The sequence below is a fragment of the Crocodylus siamensis genome, chromosome 2 (genome assembly GCF_052110815.1).
Source record: "Crocodylus siamensis isolate JL-2025a chromosome 2, ASM5211081v1, whole genome shotgun sequence".
In the NCBI taxonomy this organism is placed as follows: Eukaryota; Metazoa; Chordata; order Crocodylia; family Crocodylidae; genus Crocodylus; species Crocodylus siamensis.
Window position 1 is genome coordinate 169,048,544 of NC_143396.1, and position 18,276 is coordinate 169,066,819.

The window sequence follows — 18,276 nt, forward strand, 5'->3', positions numbered from 1 at the left end:
CCGCATGACTGCAGTTCAGCGTGATCATCAGGCCACTGTTTGAGAGTTACAGCAAGGCGGTGAGCACCAGCAGCACAGAGGAGTTCTGCCAGTCAGTGCTGGGCTGGCTGGAGCAGCACTGTGCCCTGCCCATGCTGCGTCCTGGTATGTACTGCCCCTTTTTACAGTGTCTGGTTCTCTAACAAGGGGCCTTTCTGCCTCTGCAACCCCACTTGCTCTGCAGGGTGCTTTCTCCCCAGCCTTTCACCAGCAGCTCCAAGACACCCTCCCTCCACACCTGAACATGGGTGTCCTCAGCTCCCCCATTCATGGGGCAAACCAGAGCAGGGGGAGGATACGGTTCAATATGACATGATGGATCTGTGGCAGAGCTGGGATAGACGCAGGGAGGCCTAGCCCCTCTGCTCTAACCACTACACTGTTCTTCCTGAACAGGGATAGGATCCAGGGGGCTGCTGCTCTGACCACTAGGTCTGAAGAGCTAAGTTTGAAGTTCTAAATGGCCCCAGGACTGCCAGCTACCCCGATCAGTAGGCTGGGCCATCAGAGGGGCTGTCTCCCTTCCGCACCCGCTGTATCAGCCCCTCCTCAGGGCCCTGGCCAGGTGGGAAGGATCTGGGCTGACCCTGAGCTGACCTCCTCTCCCATTTTCTCTCCCAGCCATCTCCAGCTCCCTCCTGCAGCTCAGCAAGATGACATCCATCCTGACGCAGCCCTCCCGGCTCCCTGAACAGGCCCTGCAAGCTGTCAGCTGCCCCAGCCATGGCAAGGGCCATGCCTAACCTGGGCCCCTTCTTCCTGTCAGGACCCCTGTCCACAGAGAAGAGTCCATGCCTCAGCCGTGTCCCAGGGACACTGCCCACAGCCTCCTCTCCCCAATACAGACATCAGATACATTGGGCAAAATGGAAGCCAGGGAAGAGGCCTGAAGTGGCAAATGGATGGATCTGCAGCTAAAGGAATCTAGGACACAGGCTCAGGGCTCAGATCCCCTGTAGCCCCTACAGAAGGGGGATCTCAGGGATCCAGGCAGAGTCATCAATAGCTCCTTTCCCCCAACACAGGGATCTGGGGAAACTACAGTCCCCTTTACATGGTCCATGGCAGGGAGGTGGGGGAAACACCCAGGCAACAGTGACTGGGACCTTCATTAAAGCCCCCCTGAGCCTGGATGCCAGCAGGTACTCTGTCTTCTTGTTGGGTGGAGGAGCAGACTGGGGAAGCTAGACATGCACTCGCTGCCTTGCTTACCTGCTGTAGGGCATTACACCACTTTCCCCACAGGCTGAGGCTCAGGGCCGTGCCCAGCAGTTGGACTCTTATTTTTGCCAAGTTTTTCCTCAGCCATGGGTGACCCTGCTCCCTCCTGCAGCCTCTGAGCCCTTGGCCAAGAGTGGCAGTTACCTCTGAATGAGGGAGCACACTCTGCCCCACCTCACCGCAGCCTTGGAAAGGGGACCCCGGCTGGGGGGCACTCCCTGCCTGGGATGCTGCAGTCTGACAGGGGCAGCCCATCCTGTTGCAAGGAAGTTGTTGTTTGCTGCATTTCCCTTAATGTACCCTGGGCCCTCCCCACCTTTCCCTGACACTATCGCTCTGGGGATGTTGGCTGCCTGCTTCCTGCCAGAACCTCCCCCCATCCCCCACTGCCAGATTCCAGGAGTGAGGCAGTCTCTGGGTGGCTATGGCAGGGGGAGCCCCCCAGGGCCATAGCATCTTCAGGATTCAGAGGCATCTGAAGGATGGTGGGACACATGGGCGTTCAGGGCAAAGATCCTGGCATGGTCCCCCAGGGAAGGTGCTTCTCCCACAAACCCCTAAAAGCAAGCCTGACACTAAGGGCCAGAAAGAAAGTAGTTGCAACCAGGGGACGTGGACTGCTGCTGTGCACAGGCAGCTCAGCCAGCACCCCTAGGCAAGGGGTGGAAAGTGTGATGGGTACTTGCTTCATACCCCACTAGCTCCAGTCAGGATCTGCCTTCTGCATGAGACCAGCCCTGGTAGTGGTGGCACCAATTGGGCAGTGCTGCAGCTGTGGATTGGCAAGGGCAGCTCTGCTCCAGTGGGTCTAGGACGTACTGGAACAGGAGTCTAGAGCTGCTCAGCAGGTGCAGTACCGGAGCAGGGGCATTGCCACCTCCTGAGTGTTTGGAACTTGGTTCTTTTAAATGAGTATTTCTCAATCCGTAGGTTGCAAGCATATACGAAAGGGTTGTGAACAGGATCAGACTTTAAAAGTGGAATCTTAAAAAGAGAAAAACAGTGGAAACTCTGGCTTTTCCCTTGCAGGCTGGTAGAGTTCCAAGGGGCTGCTTGGGGCCCCCCCATACACTGGGGGGCTGGGGGCAGCAGGTGAGGAGCGAGGGGCACGGAGTCAGGACTGGCCAGTGATGTTTACAAATGGGTCCTGGTGCAGAAAAAAAAGTTAAGAACCACTGCTCTAGTCTAGACCTTGGGCCCTACTTGCCTGGCTGTGGCTCCAGCCTTCCTGCAGTGGCCGTACAGGGCACCAGGGGGCACCTGCATCCCACTGTGGTAGGGGCTGCCACAACAGCCCACTTCCCCTGCCCCCACCAGGCTGTGGTTCTGGGCCCCAGCCACCAGTTGGGCAGCACAAGGTGCTTACCAACATGATAACCTCCAGGTTTCAGGGCTCCAGGGGAGGCGAGCCCTCACCTCCACAGCCTGCCCTCCACCCTGACCATATCAGCACTTGCACTTGGCTAGCTCTAACTGTGCAACTTCTGCCCAAGGGGGCTGATGCATATCCTCCCAGCCAGCTGGCACCGTCCCAGGAGACCCGTTCCCTGTACCACGCAGTTAGAAGGCAGCAGGCCAGTGGCTCTCACACAAGCGTTTAATTCAAAACACACATGCCAAGGGCTGTTGGGCAAATGGACAGCACCAAGCACAGCAGAGTGTCAGACTGCTGGGAGCAAGGTTGCACTAGGCATCCCTGCAGTGTCCCTGGACACACCATGCCCTTGGCAAAGCCCCCTCCTGCTCCTCCCCCAAAGCACTGGGGATGAGAATCCTCTGCCTAATGCTGGAGTGAAGCTGCTTTCCACTCAGGATCCAAAGCACTCGCTGTGGGGGTTGGGCACCAGCGCAGGGTCCCCCTTCCACTTCATATCAGGAGCTGTTCGGGCCCCTCGCACTTCCCCCTCAGAGTGGGTACTCGTGCCAGAGACTGTAGGGGAAGCAGACAGAGGTTACTCCTGGGGAGACTCGGCTCCTTGCCCTGGCACACCCCTGGGCCTGACTGGGGCCAAGGCTGGAATGCGCCTGGCTCCCCGCAGCGCCGCATGGCGGGTCTTCAGGAGACACGATTTTATGGTCAACTTGAATGAATGATGTGGCTGGAGGCAGATGAGTCGCACGGCTATCAGCTTTCAGGGCCAGTGAGTCCTCATTGTGGGGCATGGGGAGGGCACACATTTCTCCCTGCTTTATAAGTCCTGCTTCCCTGTGACACCCCACCAGCCAGAGCAGGGCGTGGCCCCAGGGCGGAGGAGGAGGCCCTGTCCCCTGGCAGGCAGTGCTGGCTGGCTGCAATGCTTTCCTAGGACGCTAGGAGTGCTGTATGGCAGGGAACCGTACACTTCCCCTCCAAGTCACTGCCCGTCCCAACTGAACTGCTACCTGGTAGGTCAGCAGGTCCTAGTCAGCCCCCGCTGGGGATACATGAACAGGGCTGGGCTGAGCTGAAACTGATTCAACAGCCTGATTCTAGGGCAGGAGACGGGCACCTCCATTGCCTATCCAGTAGCCTCATGGTCCTACCCCAAGCACTCAGCCCTTCCCTGACTTAAGCACGCACAGGCTGAAATAGCTGAAGCCTGGCTGCTGATTGTGGGTAGGGAAGGGGGTCAAGACGGGGGCTGGGCTCCCTCCATCACCCAAGAGGCAACTCAAGCACCCCTCCCCTACCCCACCCAGCTGTGGGGCCAGACCTGCCATCTCAGGGGTGAAGTCTTCCGGGCATGGGCCAGGGAAGCATTGCTGGCCCCGAAGGCACATCCATGTCCGCTGGCCTGGCCCAGGGCACCCCGCCCACATGGCTCTGCCAGGACTCTACCCCTGGAGTGTTGCTGTGGCTGCAGCACGGGGCCAGTGTCAGCGGGCCTGTGGCAGGCAGAAATAGTCTGTTCCAGGCGGGATGCTGTGACTTGGCCTGCTTCGCTATGGGGCTTTCTGCAAGGAGGGTGAGCCGGCCTCCCAGCCCTGTCAGCTCTGCCCTCTCACCTCCAGCACTTCAGCCAGCCTGTCCCTACCAGAGGGGGCTCAATCCTGCATCTCCTGACAAGGGACCAGGCTGCTCCAGGGGGAAGCTCAAACAGCTGGCTGCACCCTGCCTGTGCCACCCAAGTGCCCCCCCTGCCCAGCTAGGGAGCCCCAAGCACAGGCCCCGCCAGCCCCCTCCCACCGTGGGCAGGGACCCAGTGCCCAGTTCCCAGGCTCGGGAAGCTCCTGGGAGCCGCCACGACCCACCTGTAGGTGATGCGGGGGTCCCCGCCGTGCTGCAGCAGCGCCTCTCGCACGGCGTCCGGGGGGCTCAGGCCCAGCGCCGCCGCCCGCTCCCAGCGCTGCAGGCGCGTGATCCCTACGGGCACAGGGCGGGGGTCAGGCGCGGGCTCGGAGCCCAGGAGCCCCTCGGGGCACGGCCCGGCCCGGCCGCGCCCCTCCGGAGGGCGGGGGGGTCTCACCGGTGCAGGGTCCGTACTCGGGGCTGAGGTCGAAGTTCTTGAGCAGGTCGAGCGGGTCCGGGGCCGGGGCCGGGGCCGGGGCCGGGCCGGCCCGGGGCTCCTCGGCGGGTCCTGCCCCCGGGGACTTGGCGGCGCAGTCCCGCCGCGGCCTCTTCACGGCCGGGAAGGCATCGGGGATGAGCCGCTTCCTGCGCATGGCTGCGGGGGAGCGGGCAGGACGGACTCAGGGTCCAGCGCCCCCAGGTCGCGGAGACCCCAGGCGTCCTGCCCGCGGCCGCGGCCGCGGCCGCGGCCCCACCCCCTGCCCCTGCCCCTGCCCCAGGCCGCGGATTGGACCCCGGCGTCCGAGCCCCCGCCCCGCCCGCGTCCCTCACCTGGTCCCGGCCCCTCCGCGCGCTGCCCCACCACAGTGACGTCACTGCGCGGGAAGGCGCCAAGGGGGCGTCACGAACACCTTTCCCCGGAGACCTGCGCGGCGGGGTCAAGCGCGCATGCGTTGCTGGGGCCCATTGCGTTCCGACCTCCTTGTGGCGTCACAGGCAGGGGCGGGACGTGGGCGTGGTGATGGGCCTGGGTAATGCATGGGGGTGGGGTCTGCAGCCCCCTGCTCGGGCAGCGCTGCTGGGGCTCTGGCTTGGGCATGGGGCGGCAGCACGGGCTCGGGACATTAGATTTCATAGACATTAGGGCTGGAAGGAACCTCAGGAGATCACCGAGTCCAGCCCCCTGCCCCAGGGGCAGGAAGTCAGGTGGGGTCATAGGATCCCAGCAAGATAAGCATCCAATTTACTCTTGAAGGTGTTCAATGTAGGTGCTTGAACCACCTCTGCTGGCAGACTGTTCCAGACCTTGGGGGCTCGGGCAGTAAAGAAATTCTTCCTTCTGTCCAGCCTGAAACGGTCTTGCAGGAGTTTGTGACCGTTCGACCTCGTCATCCCTTGGGGCGCTCTGGTGAACAAACGTTCCCCCAGATCCTGGTGGTCACCCCTGATAAACTTATAGGTGGCCATCAGATCACCCCTGAGCCTGCGCTTTTCCCGGCTAAAGAGTCCCATGGCTCTCAGCCTGTCATCGTAAGATCTGTTTTCCTGACCTCTGATCATGCGCGTGGCTCTCCTCTGGACTCTCTCAAGCTTCTCCACATCCTTTTTGAATTGTGGAGCCCAAAACTGGACGCAGTACTCCAGCTGCGGCCTCACCAAGGCCGAGTACAAGGGGAGAATGACGTCCCGGGATTTGCTCGAGAAGCATCTATGGATGCACGCCAGCATTTTGGTCGCTTTACTAGCCGCAGCATCGCATTGCAGGCTCATGTTCATCTTGTGGTCAATGATGACCCCCAAGTCTTTTTCTTCCGTAGTGCTAACCAACGTAGCACTGCCGAGCCTATAAGGGTGCTGCAGGTTTTTCCTCCCAAGGTGGAGAACCTTGCATTTTTCGGTGTTAAACACCATGAGGTTCTCGTCTGCCCATTTGCTGAGCCTGTCCAGGTCAGCCTGCATCACTCGCCTATCTTCTGGCGTGGATGCTTTGCCCCAAAGTTTGGTGTCATCAGCGAACTTGGCCAGTCCACTCCTGACTCCAATGTCCACATCGTTAATGAAGATGTTGAACAGTATGGGTCCCAGGACAGAGCCTTGAGGGACTCCACTGGTCACAGGGCACCACGATGAGTGACTGCCATCAATCACAACCCTCTGGGTCCGACCACGGAGCCAGTTTCCCAGCCAGCGGATCGTGGTGGAGCCAAAGCCACAACCGGCCAGTTTGGCCAAGAGGTGATCATGGGATACCAGATCAAAAGTTTTTTTGAAGTCAAGATATATGACATCAATCTCTTCTCCCTCGTCCAGGTGATAGGTCACCTGGTCATAGAAGGAAATGAGATTGGTCAAGCAAGACCTACCCGCAACAAACCCGTGCTGGCTATCCCTTAGGATGTTAGCCTGGGCCAGTCCCTCAAGGATGGCCTCCTTAATAAACTTTTCTAAGATCTTCCCCAGGATAGAAGTCAGGCTAATGGGCCTGTAGTTAGCCGGATCCACTCTCCTCCCTTTTTTGAAGATCGGCACCACATTGGCCTTCTTCCAGTCTTCTGGCACTACACCAGAGCGCCAGGAGTTTTCAAAGATCCGTGCCAGGGACTGGGCTATGACGCTCGCCAGCTCCTTGAGTACCCCGGGGTGCAGGTTGTCAGGGCCAGCTGACTTGAAGGTATCCAGCTTCTCAAGGTGTTCCTTCACGAGGTCAGCATTGATGGAGGGTAGGGGATCCCCCTCACCCAGATTTCCCTGTCCCATAGCAGGCATGGGCATCCCATGTGACTGACGGAAAGTACCTATTTAATAGGTTGGCTTTTTCCTGGGCGTCAGTTGCCCCATCTGGTTTAGCAGGGGTCCAACATTGCCCTTGCTTTTCCTCCGGCTCCCCACATATCTGAAAAAGGACTTTTTGTTGTCCTTGATGCCTGAAGCTAGTTGGAGTTTAGTTGCAGTCTTGGCTTTCCTGGTTTGCTCCCTGCAGGACCGGACCAGCGCGGAGTAATCCTCCTTGGAGGTGAATCCCATCCTCCATCCTTTGTAGGCTTTCCTTTTTAGCCACTATAGGTCTGCTAGGTCCCTGGAGAGCCAGGAGGGCTGCTGTGCCTTCTTGCTGCCTTTCCTCCGTGTTGGAGTAGATTTAGCTTGTGCATTGAGGATCGCTTCCTTGAGAAGCAGCCACTCTTCTTGAACGCCCATCTCCCTGGGGTCATGGTCCCTGAGGGCCTGACTGACTAGCCTCTTGAGCTTGTCAAAGTCGGCTTTTCTGAAGTCAAGGACTTCTGTGTTGCTGACTGACTTGCCAGCTTTACGGCGGATGGTGAAGGTGATCAGCTTGTGGTCGCTGTCACCCAACTTCCCATCGATCACTAGGTCGCCGATTAGGTCGTCCCCTGTAGCCAGTACCAGGTCAAGCAGCGCTTTGCCTCTCGTTGGCCCATAGACTTCTTGAGTCAGGTAGAGGTCATCCACGCAGGAGAGAAAGCTTTGCGCCCGCTCAGATTTAGCTGAGTGATCTTCCCACGAGATGTCCGGGTAATTGAAGTCACCCATGACAACCAAGGTCCTGGAGCAAGCGGCCTCAGTCAGTTCCTGGGCGAACTCCTGGTCAAGCTCGGGACTTTGAGTGGGAGGTCTGTAGTAGACTCCCACCGTTGTGTCCCCTGTGCCGTATTCCCCACGAATTTTTACCCAGAGGGTCTCTAGCTGTCCATGCCGGTCGCCAACATCAGCTTGCAGGGACATGTAGCTTTCCTTCACATAGAGAGCTACACCCCCGCCCCTTTTGTCAACACAATCCCTCCTGTACAGGGTATAGCCCTCTATCCCCGTGGTCCAGTCATGGGTGGAGTCCCACCAGGTCTCCGTTATCCCAATGACATCATATTTCTTTGCACTGAGCAGGAGGACGAGCTCGTCCTGCTTGTTGCCCAGGCTCCTGGCATTAGTGTACAGGCAGGCAAGTGTGCCCTTGGGGGCTCTTGCCTTGCCCACAGATTGTACCAGGGCTGGGGCAGGGGTGGGCTCCCTTAAGTGCTCCTTTAAGTGCCTTGGTCCGCTGGCTTTGCAAGGGCCGTTCAGCGGGCCAGCAGGGACAGTAGTCCCCCCATCCCCCAGCGGGCTTAGTTTAAAGCCCGGTGGAGCAGGTCAGCCAGCCTGGCTGAGAAGAGCCTCCTCCCCAGGGGAGAGAGGTGGAGGCCATCTCTTCTCAGCAGCTTGCTGCCTCTCTCTCCAAAGAGCGGGCTGTGGTCATGGAAGCCAAAGCCTTCCCGATAACACCAGCGCCGCAGTCTTTGGTTCACCGCGTGGATCCTCCTCTCCCTCCTCAGCCCATAGCCTGAGACTGGGAGGATCGACGAAAACACCACCTGAGCTCCCAGACCCCTAAGCCCCGGTCCCAACTCCCTGTAGCGCCTCATGACCTGGCTGGGGGTGCTCCGAGCCGTGTCATTGGTGCCCACATGAATCAGGAGCATGGGGTAGTGGTCTGTAGGCCGGAGGAGCTGCGGGATCCTCTCCGCAATGTCTCGGATGTGGGCCCCCGGGAAGCAGCAGACTTCCCGGGCTAAGGGGTCGGGGCGGCAGATTGCCCCCTCAGTGCCCCGCAGGATGGAGTCTGCGCGGGTGCTGAGCGGCCCCACCCGGGGCACAGCGGGGAGGAGGAGGAGGACGGGGGTGGCAGCCTGGGGGTGTGGAGCCGGGCACGCAGCTGGGCCAGGGATGTCCCGTCTCCTGACCAGCGCCTTGGGCACAAGCAGACACAGGGTGACGCGGGCCGAGGGTGGACTGGAGCGTGGCCGGGGTCACCTGCCCTGAGCAGCCCTGGAGGAGGTGAAGGGCGAGCCCGGGGGCCAGTTTGCAGTGGAGTCCGGGCAGGGCCGACTTACACTTTGACTCTTGGGGGCTGGCAAGAAAAATTGGGCTGCCCATCACGATGCCCTAATAAAATCAGAACCCGTACAGAGACGTGCTGGCCACCCGAACCCGTTACAATATACACAAGCAACTCCTGATCCCTCAGACCAAGCAGCCCTTTCCTTTCAGCCCCACTCTGCTTGCAGGGTCACGTACTCAGTTCACCTGTCGTCCGTGTCGCTGTCGCTCCAGCTCCCGCGTGGGGTCTCCGCAGCCTGGGGGCGCCGCACCCTGAGCCCGTCCTGCCCGCTGGCCTGCAGCCATGCAGAGGAAGCGGCTCATCCCCGATGCCTTCCTGGCGGTGAGGAGGACCTGCCACTGCTGTTGCTGTCCTCAGCTCCACTTCTCTCTTCCTCTTCCTTGCTGTTACCACCCCCTTACAAGTATAGATCTTTATTTTTTTGGAAAAATATGTCTATATATATATATATATATATATATATATATATATGAGGTTATATATATCTACACTCTGAGTATCACTCTACAAAGAAAAACCTTAAACTTGTTACAAAAACCGCACTGGTGCGGCCCGCACCCATACAAAGGCCCACCTGAACCTGTTACAATATCCGCTCTGCATACAACACATACAACCAAACTAACTCTGGTCTCTCAAACCAGGCAGCCCTTTCCTTTCATTCCCACCGTGCTTGCAGGGTCACGTACTCAGTTCACCTGTCGTCCATGTCGCTGTTGCTCCAGCTCTCGCTGAAGAATTCACTGCTGCTGTCACTGTCCTCAGCTCCACTTGTCTCTTCCTCTTCCTCATCGTTGCTGCCCCGTTTCCTGTTCAGGGGGAGTTGGACGGTCCTGTGCCACATGTCTCTGTCTCATTCTCCATGGCCAATTTCTGGTAGTAGGTCTGGAGTTGGCTCAGCGCCGCTTACACACAGCCTACTGCCTCTTCGTCTGTGTGCTTGTACAACAGGAGGTTCCTGGTCTTCCACAGGGCGCTCCTAAGACAGGACACAAACATCAAAACGGGGTGTGACAGGTTCCTCTGGTGTTTGGCAGGGTGCCTGTACAGTGCCACTTCTCTGGTTAGTCTGTTGACACCGGTCACCGCTTTGCAGAGCTGCTTCACCACCTTGATTGTTCCGCAACCTTTCTGTGGACCACTTAAATGGAGCTTGCAGACCAGTGGTGGTCTGCAGACCACAGTTTGAGAACCTCTGAGCGACAGTATCCTGGAGCCATCCCCAGCCAGCACTCCTGCCCTGCTCCCCACAGACAGACCCGCTGCTGGGGAGGATGGTACAGATGTACCCTGCTTCCCAGCCTCCTGGGTCCCAGCCGCTACTACTGCACCAGGCCCAGGAAATGTTCTTGTCCCGTCCTGCCCTGCCTTTCAGGCCAGCCAAGCACCAACTCTGTTAATGGTTCATTTGCTGGGATCAGAGGCTGCAGCAGCCCCTGAGACAGAGATCCAAAGGGCAAGACCAGCCGCTACCAGGCAGAGCCCACCCTGCTCTACGGACACCCCATCACTGCTGTGCTCCCCAGTGCAACCCCTGCTGCAGGGACAGTGAACGTACAGGTGAGTGGACAGCCCCCTGCCCTGCCCAGAGCAGCCCCAGCTGGCTGGGGAACACAGCCGACAGGCAGGTCTGCTAATTGCAGGGTCTCTCTGCGGGGTGGCCTTCTCTGTCTCTCTGGGGAAGGTGGGGGACTGGGTTGGCTCCAAGGGAGTTGATGGCATCTCCCCTTCCCCAGGTGCCTGCAGTATCCCCTCTGGAGGTTGCCAGGGCTCGATCCGGCCAGCGATGCTGCTCCTGAGCTGCTCCTCCAAGCTGCAGCTGCTGGAGGGAGCGCTGCGACAGGCCCTGCCCGAGACGCTGCCGGTGATATGAGATTGCTCTTGAGACCTGAGTGACACCCCCCACATTCATCCAAAGACTGGGCAGAGGAGATGGATGGTCTTGTCTGCCCTGGGTGATGGTGCAAATGCTGAGTGGAGGGCTGAGCCTTCCTTCTGGGTTATGGGGGTTTCTGCTACCCCCCCCCCCCCACACATGGATATGGGGTCACTGGGGGTCCAGCCCCCTCCCCCCAGCTCCAGCTGCTCTTCTGGGGTTGCCCAATTGTTGCTTGTGCAAAGTTCAAACCTAGCACAAATTCCTGCTGCTCACCTGGCATATCTGTGAGCAGTCCAACAGCCAATCACAGCCTGGTTGGCTCTCTTGCCAGCCAACCGTAACATCAGTAACCTCCATGCCAGCCAGTTAGCGTGGGCAGCTTCTACTCCCATCAATCCAAAGTGGCCACCGAACAGGGAGCAAATCTCTAGATTCAGCAAAAGTAGCTCAGGAGACAGAGGGCTGGGGAGAGGAGGCAGTATGAGGGGTGTCCCCATGACTCAGGGTCCCAGAGGCGCCATTGGGTGTTGTGGCTATGTTTGGCCTTGGGTCTCAGCGTGCACTCAGACTGGTACCTGAAGCATGGGACCTCCTCACCTTCTGTTCAGCCTCCTCCCCCCCCACAGCTCCCGGACCAGCCCACAGGGCACACACTGGTCCCAGCCCCGTTCTGCCCCTCGGCGTTCTCCCTCTCCCCTCCCAGACCTACTACTTTAGCCCATGCACCATTCCCAGCCCTCCTCTCACTATCCTGCCCCCTCACATTTCCAGGCCTGGGGTTCCCCCTTCTCTGGCTTTGGCCCCATTGAAAGCACAGGGAGGTGGCAGCCATCCTGGTTGAGGTTAGTGGCAATGCCCACCCTTCTGGAAATGCCAGGGGAGACTGGAGAAGGACCAAAGGCTCCAGAGAGGCAGGGAGTAATGAGGAGCTGAACCCACCCCCAAGCCAAAGAGCAGGGGGTTCCTGATAGCCATGTGGGAGCCAGCATCACCCTGGTCTCCCTTCCTCATATGGGTCTGAGTCCCTGACGCCTGTGGCTCCCCCTGCCTGGCTCTGACACTCTGCCCTGTCTCCACCAGGTTCTTGGTGCCGTGATGAACATCAGCCGTGGGAATCCAGCTGGCCACGAGGTGCTGGTGGATTCGTGGCCCAACTTCAAAGCTGTCCTCACCCGGCCACGCAAGGAGGTGGGACTCCCCCTTGGCAGGTGCCAGCTCCTCCGTGGAGGATTGTGGGGCTGGCTGGAGCCAGGGCCTTTCCCTCATGGGAGATGCTTGCTCCAGTGTGGCCCAAAAGATAGCTGACTTGGGGTGTGGGAAGATTGCTTCTCCTCCCTGGAGTTTCCCTCTCAGCAAGCGTCTCCTGGCAGGTGGCAACAGACAACTCTGATTTCTATGCTAACATGCACGCAGCCTTCTACCGGGACCTGGATGCCTACCGGGCACTGCTGAGCAGCCCTGGGGCCATCAACTGGGCCCAGACCTTCCGCATACATGGTAAGTCAGGGACCATTCCCCCTGAACCCCACAGCAAGAGCTGAGGTGTGGGGAGACCCTAGGCACTGCACAGGAGCTCTGGGTCTCATTGGGCTTAGTTCACCCCCTCCCCCTCACTTCCATCAGTCCAAGCCCCGCCACATACATGGGCACTATTCAGGGTCCCCCACGCCTGCTCACAGTGCATTGCTTCCCCCCCTGCAGGGCTCCAGGACAGCGTGTATGAAGCCTCCAGGGAGATTGCCGGGGCCAAGGGCTTCCAGGTGTACCCATCCACTTACTTGGTGTATCTCCTGCCGAGCTCCAGCGCTATACCTGATGTCAGGTCAGCATCTGCCTCAGAGCCCCATGAGGGCAGCACAGCAATCTCATTGCTCTGTATCCAGGCCAGAATTCACAAGCTAGGCCTAAATGGGGTCCCCAAGTCATCCCTGTCCTGCTCCCCATCCCCCATACCAGTGAACCCACCCCTCCCTTCTCGTAGCTCTAGTGTCCCCCTTTCTGCTGCCCAAGGCTGGACCTTGAGACTGGGTCAGAATTACTATCCCCAAGAGACAAAAGGCTTGTGCCCCATTCTCACTTCTTGAGGTAGCTGGTGCCCTGGCTTGGGGCTTATTGAGAGCTACTGTTCCCCTTTCCCTGCACCTCTGAGCTGGCCCTCCCATCTGACTCTAGCACCCTCTCTCTGCAGCTCTAAGCTGGACCCTGCCATGAGGCTCTCAAACCTGGATGTCTCCCATGTTGATCTGCTGAACAAGACATGGTATTATGGAGGGAACGAGTGGAGCCGGCGATATATAGACATGCTAATCCGTAGCTTCCCCAGCATCTGCTTCCTGGATGCCGCGGGCCACCCCATCAGCTGGAACATCACTGATCCTTTTGGTGCCATGAGCATTGGCTACACCCTGCCCGAGCACCGTGGCCGTGGCTACTCAAGTGCTTTGTGCTTTATCTTGGCCCAAAAGATTCAGGCACAGGGTTACCCTATCTATGGTAATGTGGCACTGGACAACCACCCCATGCAGAGACTGCAGCAGTGGCTTGGCTTCCAGCGCCAGACTAACCTGTGCCACATCATCCTCCACAGCCCGGTGCCAGGCAACCTTCCTGCCTGGGTTCTTCCAGACTTTTAGCTGGATGCAGTTTCTGGATCCACTGCTGAGCCTAGTCCCAGTCTGTACCCCTAGCCATTCCCCATGGACTGGTGCTGAGGGCTGCCAGCATGGCTGGGTAAGGCCACGGCTCACCTAATTTCGTCTCCAGGCCCCTCCCTCTGGCTGGAAGCCTGAAATGTCAGGTAGGGCAATCCCTCTTCCTGTACTCCTGAGTCCCAAAACCAGGCTGAAGGGCTCTGTCCTGTCCCCTGCACCCAATAGCCAGGCCTCTCAAGGGTAGCCTCCTTTCTGCACTCCATACCTGTAGCACCACACTGCCAACCCCCTCAGCGGTGGCCTTAGGGTTGTTGGGGCCCTGTGCAAGAGTCATATGGAGCCCCTTACATCCATTTCCTTGCAAAAACTTCACCCCCCCCCCAAAAAAAAAAAAAAAAAAATTGGGTCTCCTAAAGTCTGGGGCCCTGGGTGGTTGCCCAGTTTGCCCTCCCCTAAGGCCGCTGCTGGTCCCCTGCACTACCCCGGGCACCCAGACAGCCCCCCCGCCCCAGCTATTCCCTCCTCCCATTTAATAAAGCTGCATACACTCACCTGTGTCCTGTAGTCTGACCTGTGTCCCCCTCACCTGCCATCTCCCCCAGCCAGCCCCCGGGTACGCTGCTGCATTCCCCCACCTCCCTCCTCATCTTCTTCTTGGTATTTCATAGGGACCTCAAGAGATCATCAAGTCCAGCCCCCCGCCCCAGGGGCAGGAAGTCAGCTGGTGTCAAAGGATCCCAGCAAGATAGGCATCCAAATACTTCTTAAAGGAGTCCAGAGTAGGTGCTTGCACCGCCTCTGGAGGGAGCCTATTCCAGGCCTTGGGGGCTCAGACAGTAAAGAAGTTTTTCCTTATGTCCAGCCTGAAAAGGTCTTGGAGGAGTTTGTGACCATTGGTCCTTGTCATCCCTTGTGGCGCTCTGGTGAATAGATATTCCCCCAGATCTTCATGCACACCCCGATGTACTTATAGGCCACCACCAGGTCACCCCTGAGCCTGCACTTTTCCAGGCTGAAGAGTCCCATGGCTCTCAGCCTCTCTTCATAAAGCCTGCTCTCCTGCCCTCTGATCATGCGCGTGGCTCTCCCCTGGACTCTCTCAAGCTTCTCCACATCCTTTTTAAATTGTGGAGCCCAAAACTGGACGCAGTACTCCAGCTGCGGCCTCACCAAGGCCGAGTACAGCAGGAGGATGATATCCTGGGATTTACTCGAGAAGCAACTGTGGATGCAAGCCAGAGTTTGGTTTGCTTTACCAGCTGTGACATCACATTGGTGGCTCATGTTCATCTTGTGGTCAATTATGAATCCCAAGTCCCTTTCAGCCTTGGTACTAGCAAGTGTAGCACTGCCGAGCCTGTAAGCATGCTGCAGGTTTTTTTCCCCAAGGTGGAGTACCTTGCATGTGTTGGTATTGAAAGTCATTAGGTTTGTATACATCCACTTTTCAGCCTATCCAAGTCAGCCTGGATCACCAGCCTATCCTCCAGTGTGGACGCTCTACCCCAAAGTTTGATGTCATAGGCAAACTTAGCCAGTCCGCTTCTGACACCTGTAACCGCGTTGTTGATAAAGATGTTGAAGAGAACAGGTCCAAGGACAGAGCCTTGGGGGACACCACTGGTCATGGAGCACCATGATGATTTGCTTCTGTCAACCACCACTCTCTGAGTCCAGCCTCAGAGCCAGTTCCTCAACCATCAGACTGTGATGTAGCTGAGACCACAGTTGGCCAATTTTTCCAAGAAGAAATCCTGGGACACCAGATCAAAGGCTTTTTTGAAATCCAGATATATGACATCAATGTCTTCTCCCTTGTCCAGGTGATATGTCACCTGGTCGTAGAAGGAAATGAGGTTGGTCAGGCAAGACCTACCTGCAACAAACCCGTGCCAGCTGTCCCTCAGGATGTTGCCATCAGCCAGCTTGTCAAGAATGGACCCTTTGATGATTTTTTCCAGAATCTTACCAGGGATTGAGGTCAAGTTGATTGGCCTGTAGTTCCCTGGATCTACTTTACTCCCTTTCTTGAAGATGGGCACCACATTGGCTTCCTTCCAATCTTCAGGTACTTCACCTGAGCGCCACGAGTTTTCAAAAATCTTGGCCAGTGGTTGGGCCTGCCACCTCCTTAAGTACTCTGGGGTGCAATCCATTAGGACCTGCTGACTTGAAGGTGTCCAGCCTCTCAAGGTTTTCTTTTACAAGGTCTACACCGATGCTGGGTATAATTTCACCCTCACCCTGGCCATATCGCATCTTGCTAGGCATGGCAGACCCTTGGGGTTGATGAAAAAACAATGTAAAGTACCCATTAAGCAGGTTAGCTTTTTCCTGGGAGCTGGTTATCAGTTGTCCTGCTTGGTTTAGCAAGGGTCCAATGTTACTCTTGCTTTTTGTCTGACTCCTCACATATCTAAAAAAGGGCTTTTTATTATCCTTGATATGTGTAGCCAGGTGGAGTTTGGTTGCAGCCTTGGCTTTCATGGTTCACTCCCTACAGGTACGGGCCAGTGCAGAATACTCCTCCTTTGTGGTGATTCCTATCTTCCATCCTTTATAAACCTCTTTTTGGCTTAGGAGGTCCATGAGTTCCCTGCTGAGCCAAGGGGGTTGCTGTCCCCTTTTGCTACCTTTCCTCTGAAATGGGGTGGACATACCTTGTGCCTCCAGGATCGCTCCCTTAAGAAGTGACCACTCCTCTTGGTCTCCTCTCCCTGCTGAGTCTTGGTCCCTTAGTGCCTCAAGAACAAGCCTCCTGAGCTTATCAAAGTCAGCTTTCCTAAAGTTGAGGACTTCTGCATTGCTGATTGACTTGCCAGCTTTGCAATGGATAGTAAAAGTGATCAGCTCGTGGTCACTGTCTCCCAGCTTTCCTTTGATCTTTAGGTTGCTGACTAGGTCATCCCCTTTGGCCAGTACCAGGTTCAGCAGCGCTTTACCTCTTGTGGGCCCATAGATTTCTTGAGTCAGGTAGAGCTCACCCACGCACGTGAGGAAGCTTTGCGACAGTTCAGATTTGGCCAAGTGCTCTTCCCACAAGATGTCTGGGTAGTTGAAGTCTCCCATGGCAACCATGCACTGGGAGCGTGTAGCCTCAGACAGTTCCCTGTCAACTTCCTAGTCAATCTTTTGTTCCTGGTTAGGTGGTCTATAGTAGACTCCTACCATTGTGTCCCCTGTGCCATGTTCCCCACATATTTTAACCCAGAGCATAGTGTTTCTTGTTTAGTAGGAGGATCAGTTTCTTCTGTTTGTTCCCCAAGCTCCTGGCATTGGTGTACAGACACATAAACATCCCATTGGGAGCCCTAGGCTTCCTCGCATTCCCCGGAGGACACCGTTCCAGGGCTGGGGTAGGAGTGGAATCCCTTGGGTTCCCTAACCTGTTGGTTTTGTAGGTATTGCCTAGTGGGCTTGCTCTTATGGTTGTCCACCCATCCCCCAGCAGGCTTAGTATAAAGCCTGGTCAAGCAGATCAGCCAGTCCGGCTGAGAAGAGCTTCCTCCCCAGTGCAGTGAGGTGGAGGCCGTCTTTTCCCAGCAGACCACCACCTCTCTCACCAAAGAGCAGACTGTGATTGTGGAAGCCAAAGCCTTCCCGATGACACTAGTGCCACAGTCTTCGGTTGACTACCTTGATCCATCTCCCCCTCCTCAGCCCATGACCCATAACCGAGAGGATAGAAGAAAAAACCACCTGTGCCCCCAACCCACTAAGCCCCGCTCCCAAAGCCCTGTAGCCATTTGTGACCCAGCTGGGATTGCTCTGAGCTGCGTCGTTAGTGCCCACATGGATAAGGAGCATAGGGAAGTGGTCAGAGGGCCGGATAAGCTTGAGGATCCTCTCTGCCATGTCCTGGATGTGGGCCCCTAGGAGGCAGCAGACCTCCCGGGCTAGGGGGTCAGGGTGGCAGATTACCCCCTCAGTCCCCCTCAGGAAGGAGTCTCTCACAATGACTGCTTGTCGTCTTCCACCCGCGTGTCTTGAGCCGGAGCCAGGTACTGTATATGGCTTCTGCTGTTGCCGGGCCCTTTTTAAATCATTTGAGCCATGGGAGCTCTGGGACAGAGTGGGGCTGTGAAACTGGTCCCCAATTAACACCGTGCTGGAAGGCCTGGAGCTTGCTGATTGCCAAAGAGGCATCCTGGAGGGGCATGGGACAGGCTGGGCCCTGGGTCTGGCAGCCACGGTGCTTCGACAACTCAAAGTGCTGGCTTTTCTATTGTTGCCAGATGTGCCTCAGCACGGGCTGTCTGGGGAAGAGCCTGTTTCAGCATCTCAGGGGTTAATTACACCCCAGCTTACACATGTTGCAGCCCAGCTCCTGGTATTCTCCAGCTGTGCACAACTAGCTCCTTGGTGCCACCCCAACCTCTATTTTAGGGACTCTGTGCAGCTTCCCATCCTGTCCCTCCCACCTCCCTGCCAGGGGCCTTTTGAGCTCCATATTCCCTTCTCCCATACCAGGCTCTGTGTGCCCTTTCCTCCCTGCAAGGGACCTCATTTTTTCCCCCACCCGCACCCAATTTCCACATATAACTCTTCTGCCAGGGATTGAACAGCAGTAACAAGGGCTGGGATCAAAGGGGTTTAACACGCAAAC

General features: G+C 57.4%; 3 protein-coding genes across 5 annotated transcripts in view; 2 read left to right on the top strand and 1 right to left on the bottom strand.

Annotated features, from left to right (window-relative positions):
• The window catches only part of LOC149871222 (MLX-interacting protein-like), a 28,542-nt gene extending 27,370 nt beyond the window's left edge, over window positions 1–1,172 (top strand). The window contains exons 17-18 of the mRNA XM_090032178.1: window positions 15–144; window positions 661–1,172. Coding sequence (XP_089888304.1) covers window positions 15–144; window positions 661–782 — 252 coding nt within the window. The 3' untranslated portion in view covers window positions 783–1,172. The remainder of the gene's footprint in view (window positions 1–14; window positions 145–660) is intronic.
• A 1,671-nt stretch (window positions 1,173–2,843) lies between these two features.
• POLD4 (DNA polymerase delta 4, accessory subunit) lies at window positions 2,844–5,513 on the bottom strand. 2 transcript variants are annotated; one of them, XM_090032179.1, is made up of 4 exons: window positions 5,081–5,513; window positions 4,707–4,904; window positions 4,492–4,603; window positions 2,844–3,190 (listed from the first exon to the last, which is right to left on the bottom strand). In XM_090032179.1, exons 2-4 carry the CDS (start codon window positions 4,900–4,902, stop codon window positions 3,166–3,168), a joined length of 333 nt encoding a protein of 110 aa, XP_089888305.1. In that variant the 5' UTR covers window positions 4,903–4,904; window positions 5,081–5,513; the 3' UTR covers window positions 2,844–3,165. The 2 variants fall into 2 exon arrangements, with proteins under 2 accessions (XP_089888305.1, XP_089888306.1); XM_090032180.1 differs by lacking the exon at window positions 5,081–5,513 and having other exon boundaries at window positions 4,707–5,018.
• Window positions 5,514–10,561: 5,048 nt separating this feature from the next.
• Window positions 10,562–14,221, top strand: LOC149871224 (glycine N-acyltransferase-like protein 3). Of its 2 annotated transcripts, XM_090032182.1 has the most exons (6): window positions 10,562–10,700; window positions 10,877–11,004; window positions 12,100–12,207; window positions 12,390–12,516; window positions 12,721–12,841; window positions 13,208–14,221. In XM_090032182.1, the coding sequence occupies exons 2-6, from the start codon at window positions 10,927–10,929 to the stop codon at window positions 13,650–13,652; spliced, it is 879 nt and encodes a 292-aa protein (XP_089888308.1). In that variant the 5' UTR covers window positions 10,562–10,700; window positions 10,877–10,926; the 3' UTR covers window positions 13,653–14,221. The 2 variants fall into 2 exon arrangements, with proteins under 2 accessions (XP_089888308.1, XP_089888307.1); XM_090032181.1 differs by lacking the exon at window positions 10,877–11,004 and having other exon boundaries at window positions 10,588–10,700.
• Window positions 14,222–18,276: the final 4,055 nt, after the last annotated feature.

Excerpts from the sequence above, each read along its gene's own strand:
- POLD4 (XM_090032179.1), bottom strand. The coding sequence starts at position 4,902 with ATGCGCAGGAAGCGGCTCATCCCCGATGCCTTCCCGGCCGTGAAGAGG. Across the intron at positions 4,604-4,706 it reads CGAGTACGGACCCTGCACCG|GGATCACGCGCCTGCAGCGC; the intron begins GTGAGACCCCCC and ends CTGTGCCCGTAG. Across the intron at positions 3,191-4,491 it reads GACCCCCGCATCACCTACAG|TCTCTGGCACGAGTACCCAC; the intron begins GTGGGTCGTGGC and ends CTTCCCCTACAG.
- LOC149871224 (XM_090032182.1), top strand. The coding sequence starts at position 10,927 with ATGCTGCTCCTGAGCTGCTCCTCCAAGCTGCAGCTGCTGGAGGGAGCG. Across the intron at positions 11,005-12,099 it reads CCCTGCCCGAGACGCTGCCG|GTTCTTGGTGCCGTGATGAA; the intron begins GTGATATGAGAT and ends TGTCTCCACCAG. Across the intron at positions 12,208-12,389 it reads TCACCCGGCCACGCAAGGAG|GTGGCAACAGACAACTCTGA; the intron begins GTGGGACTCCCC and ends GTCTCCTGGCAG.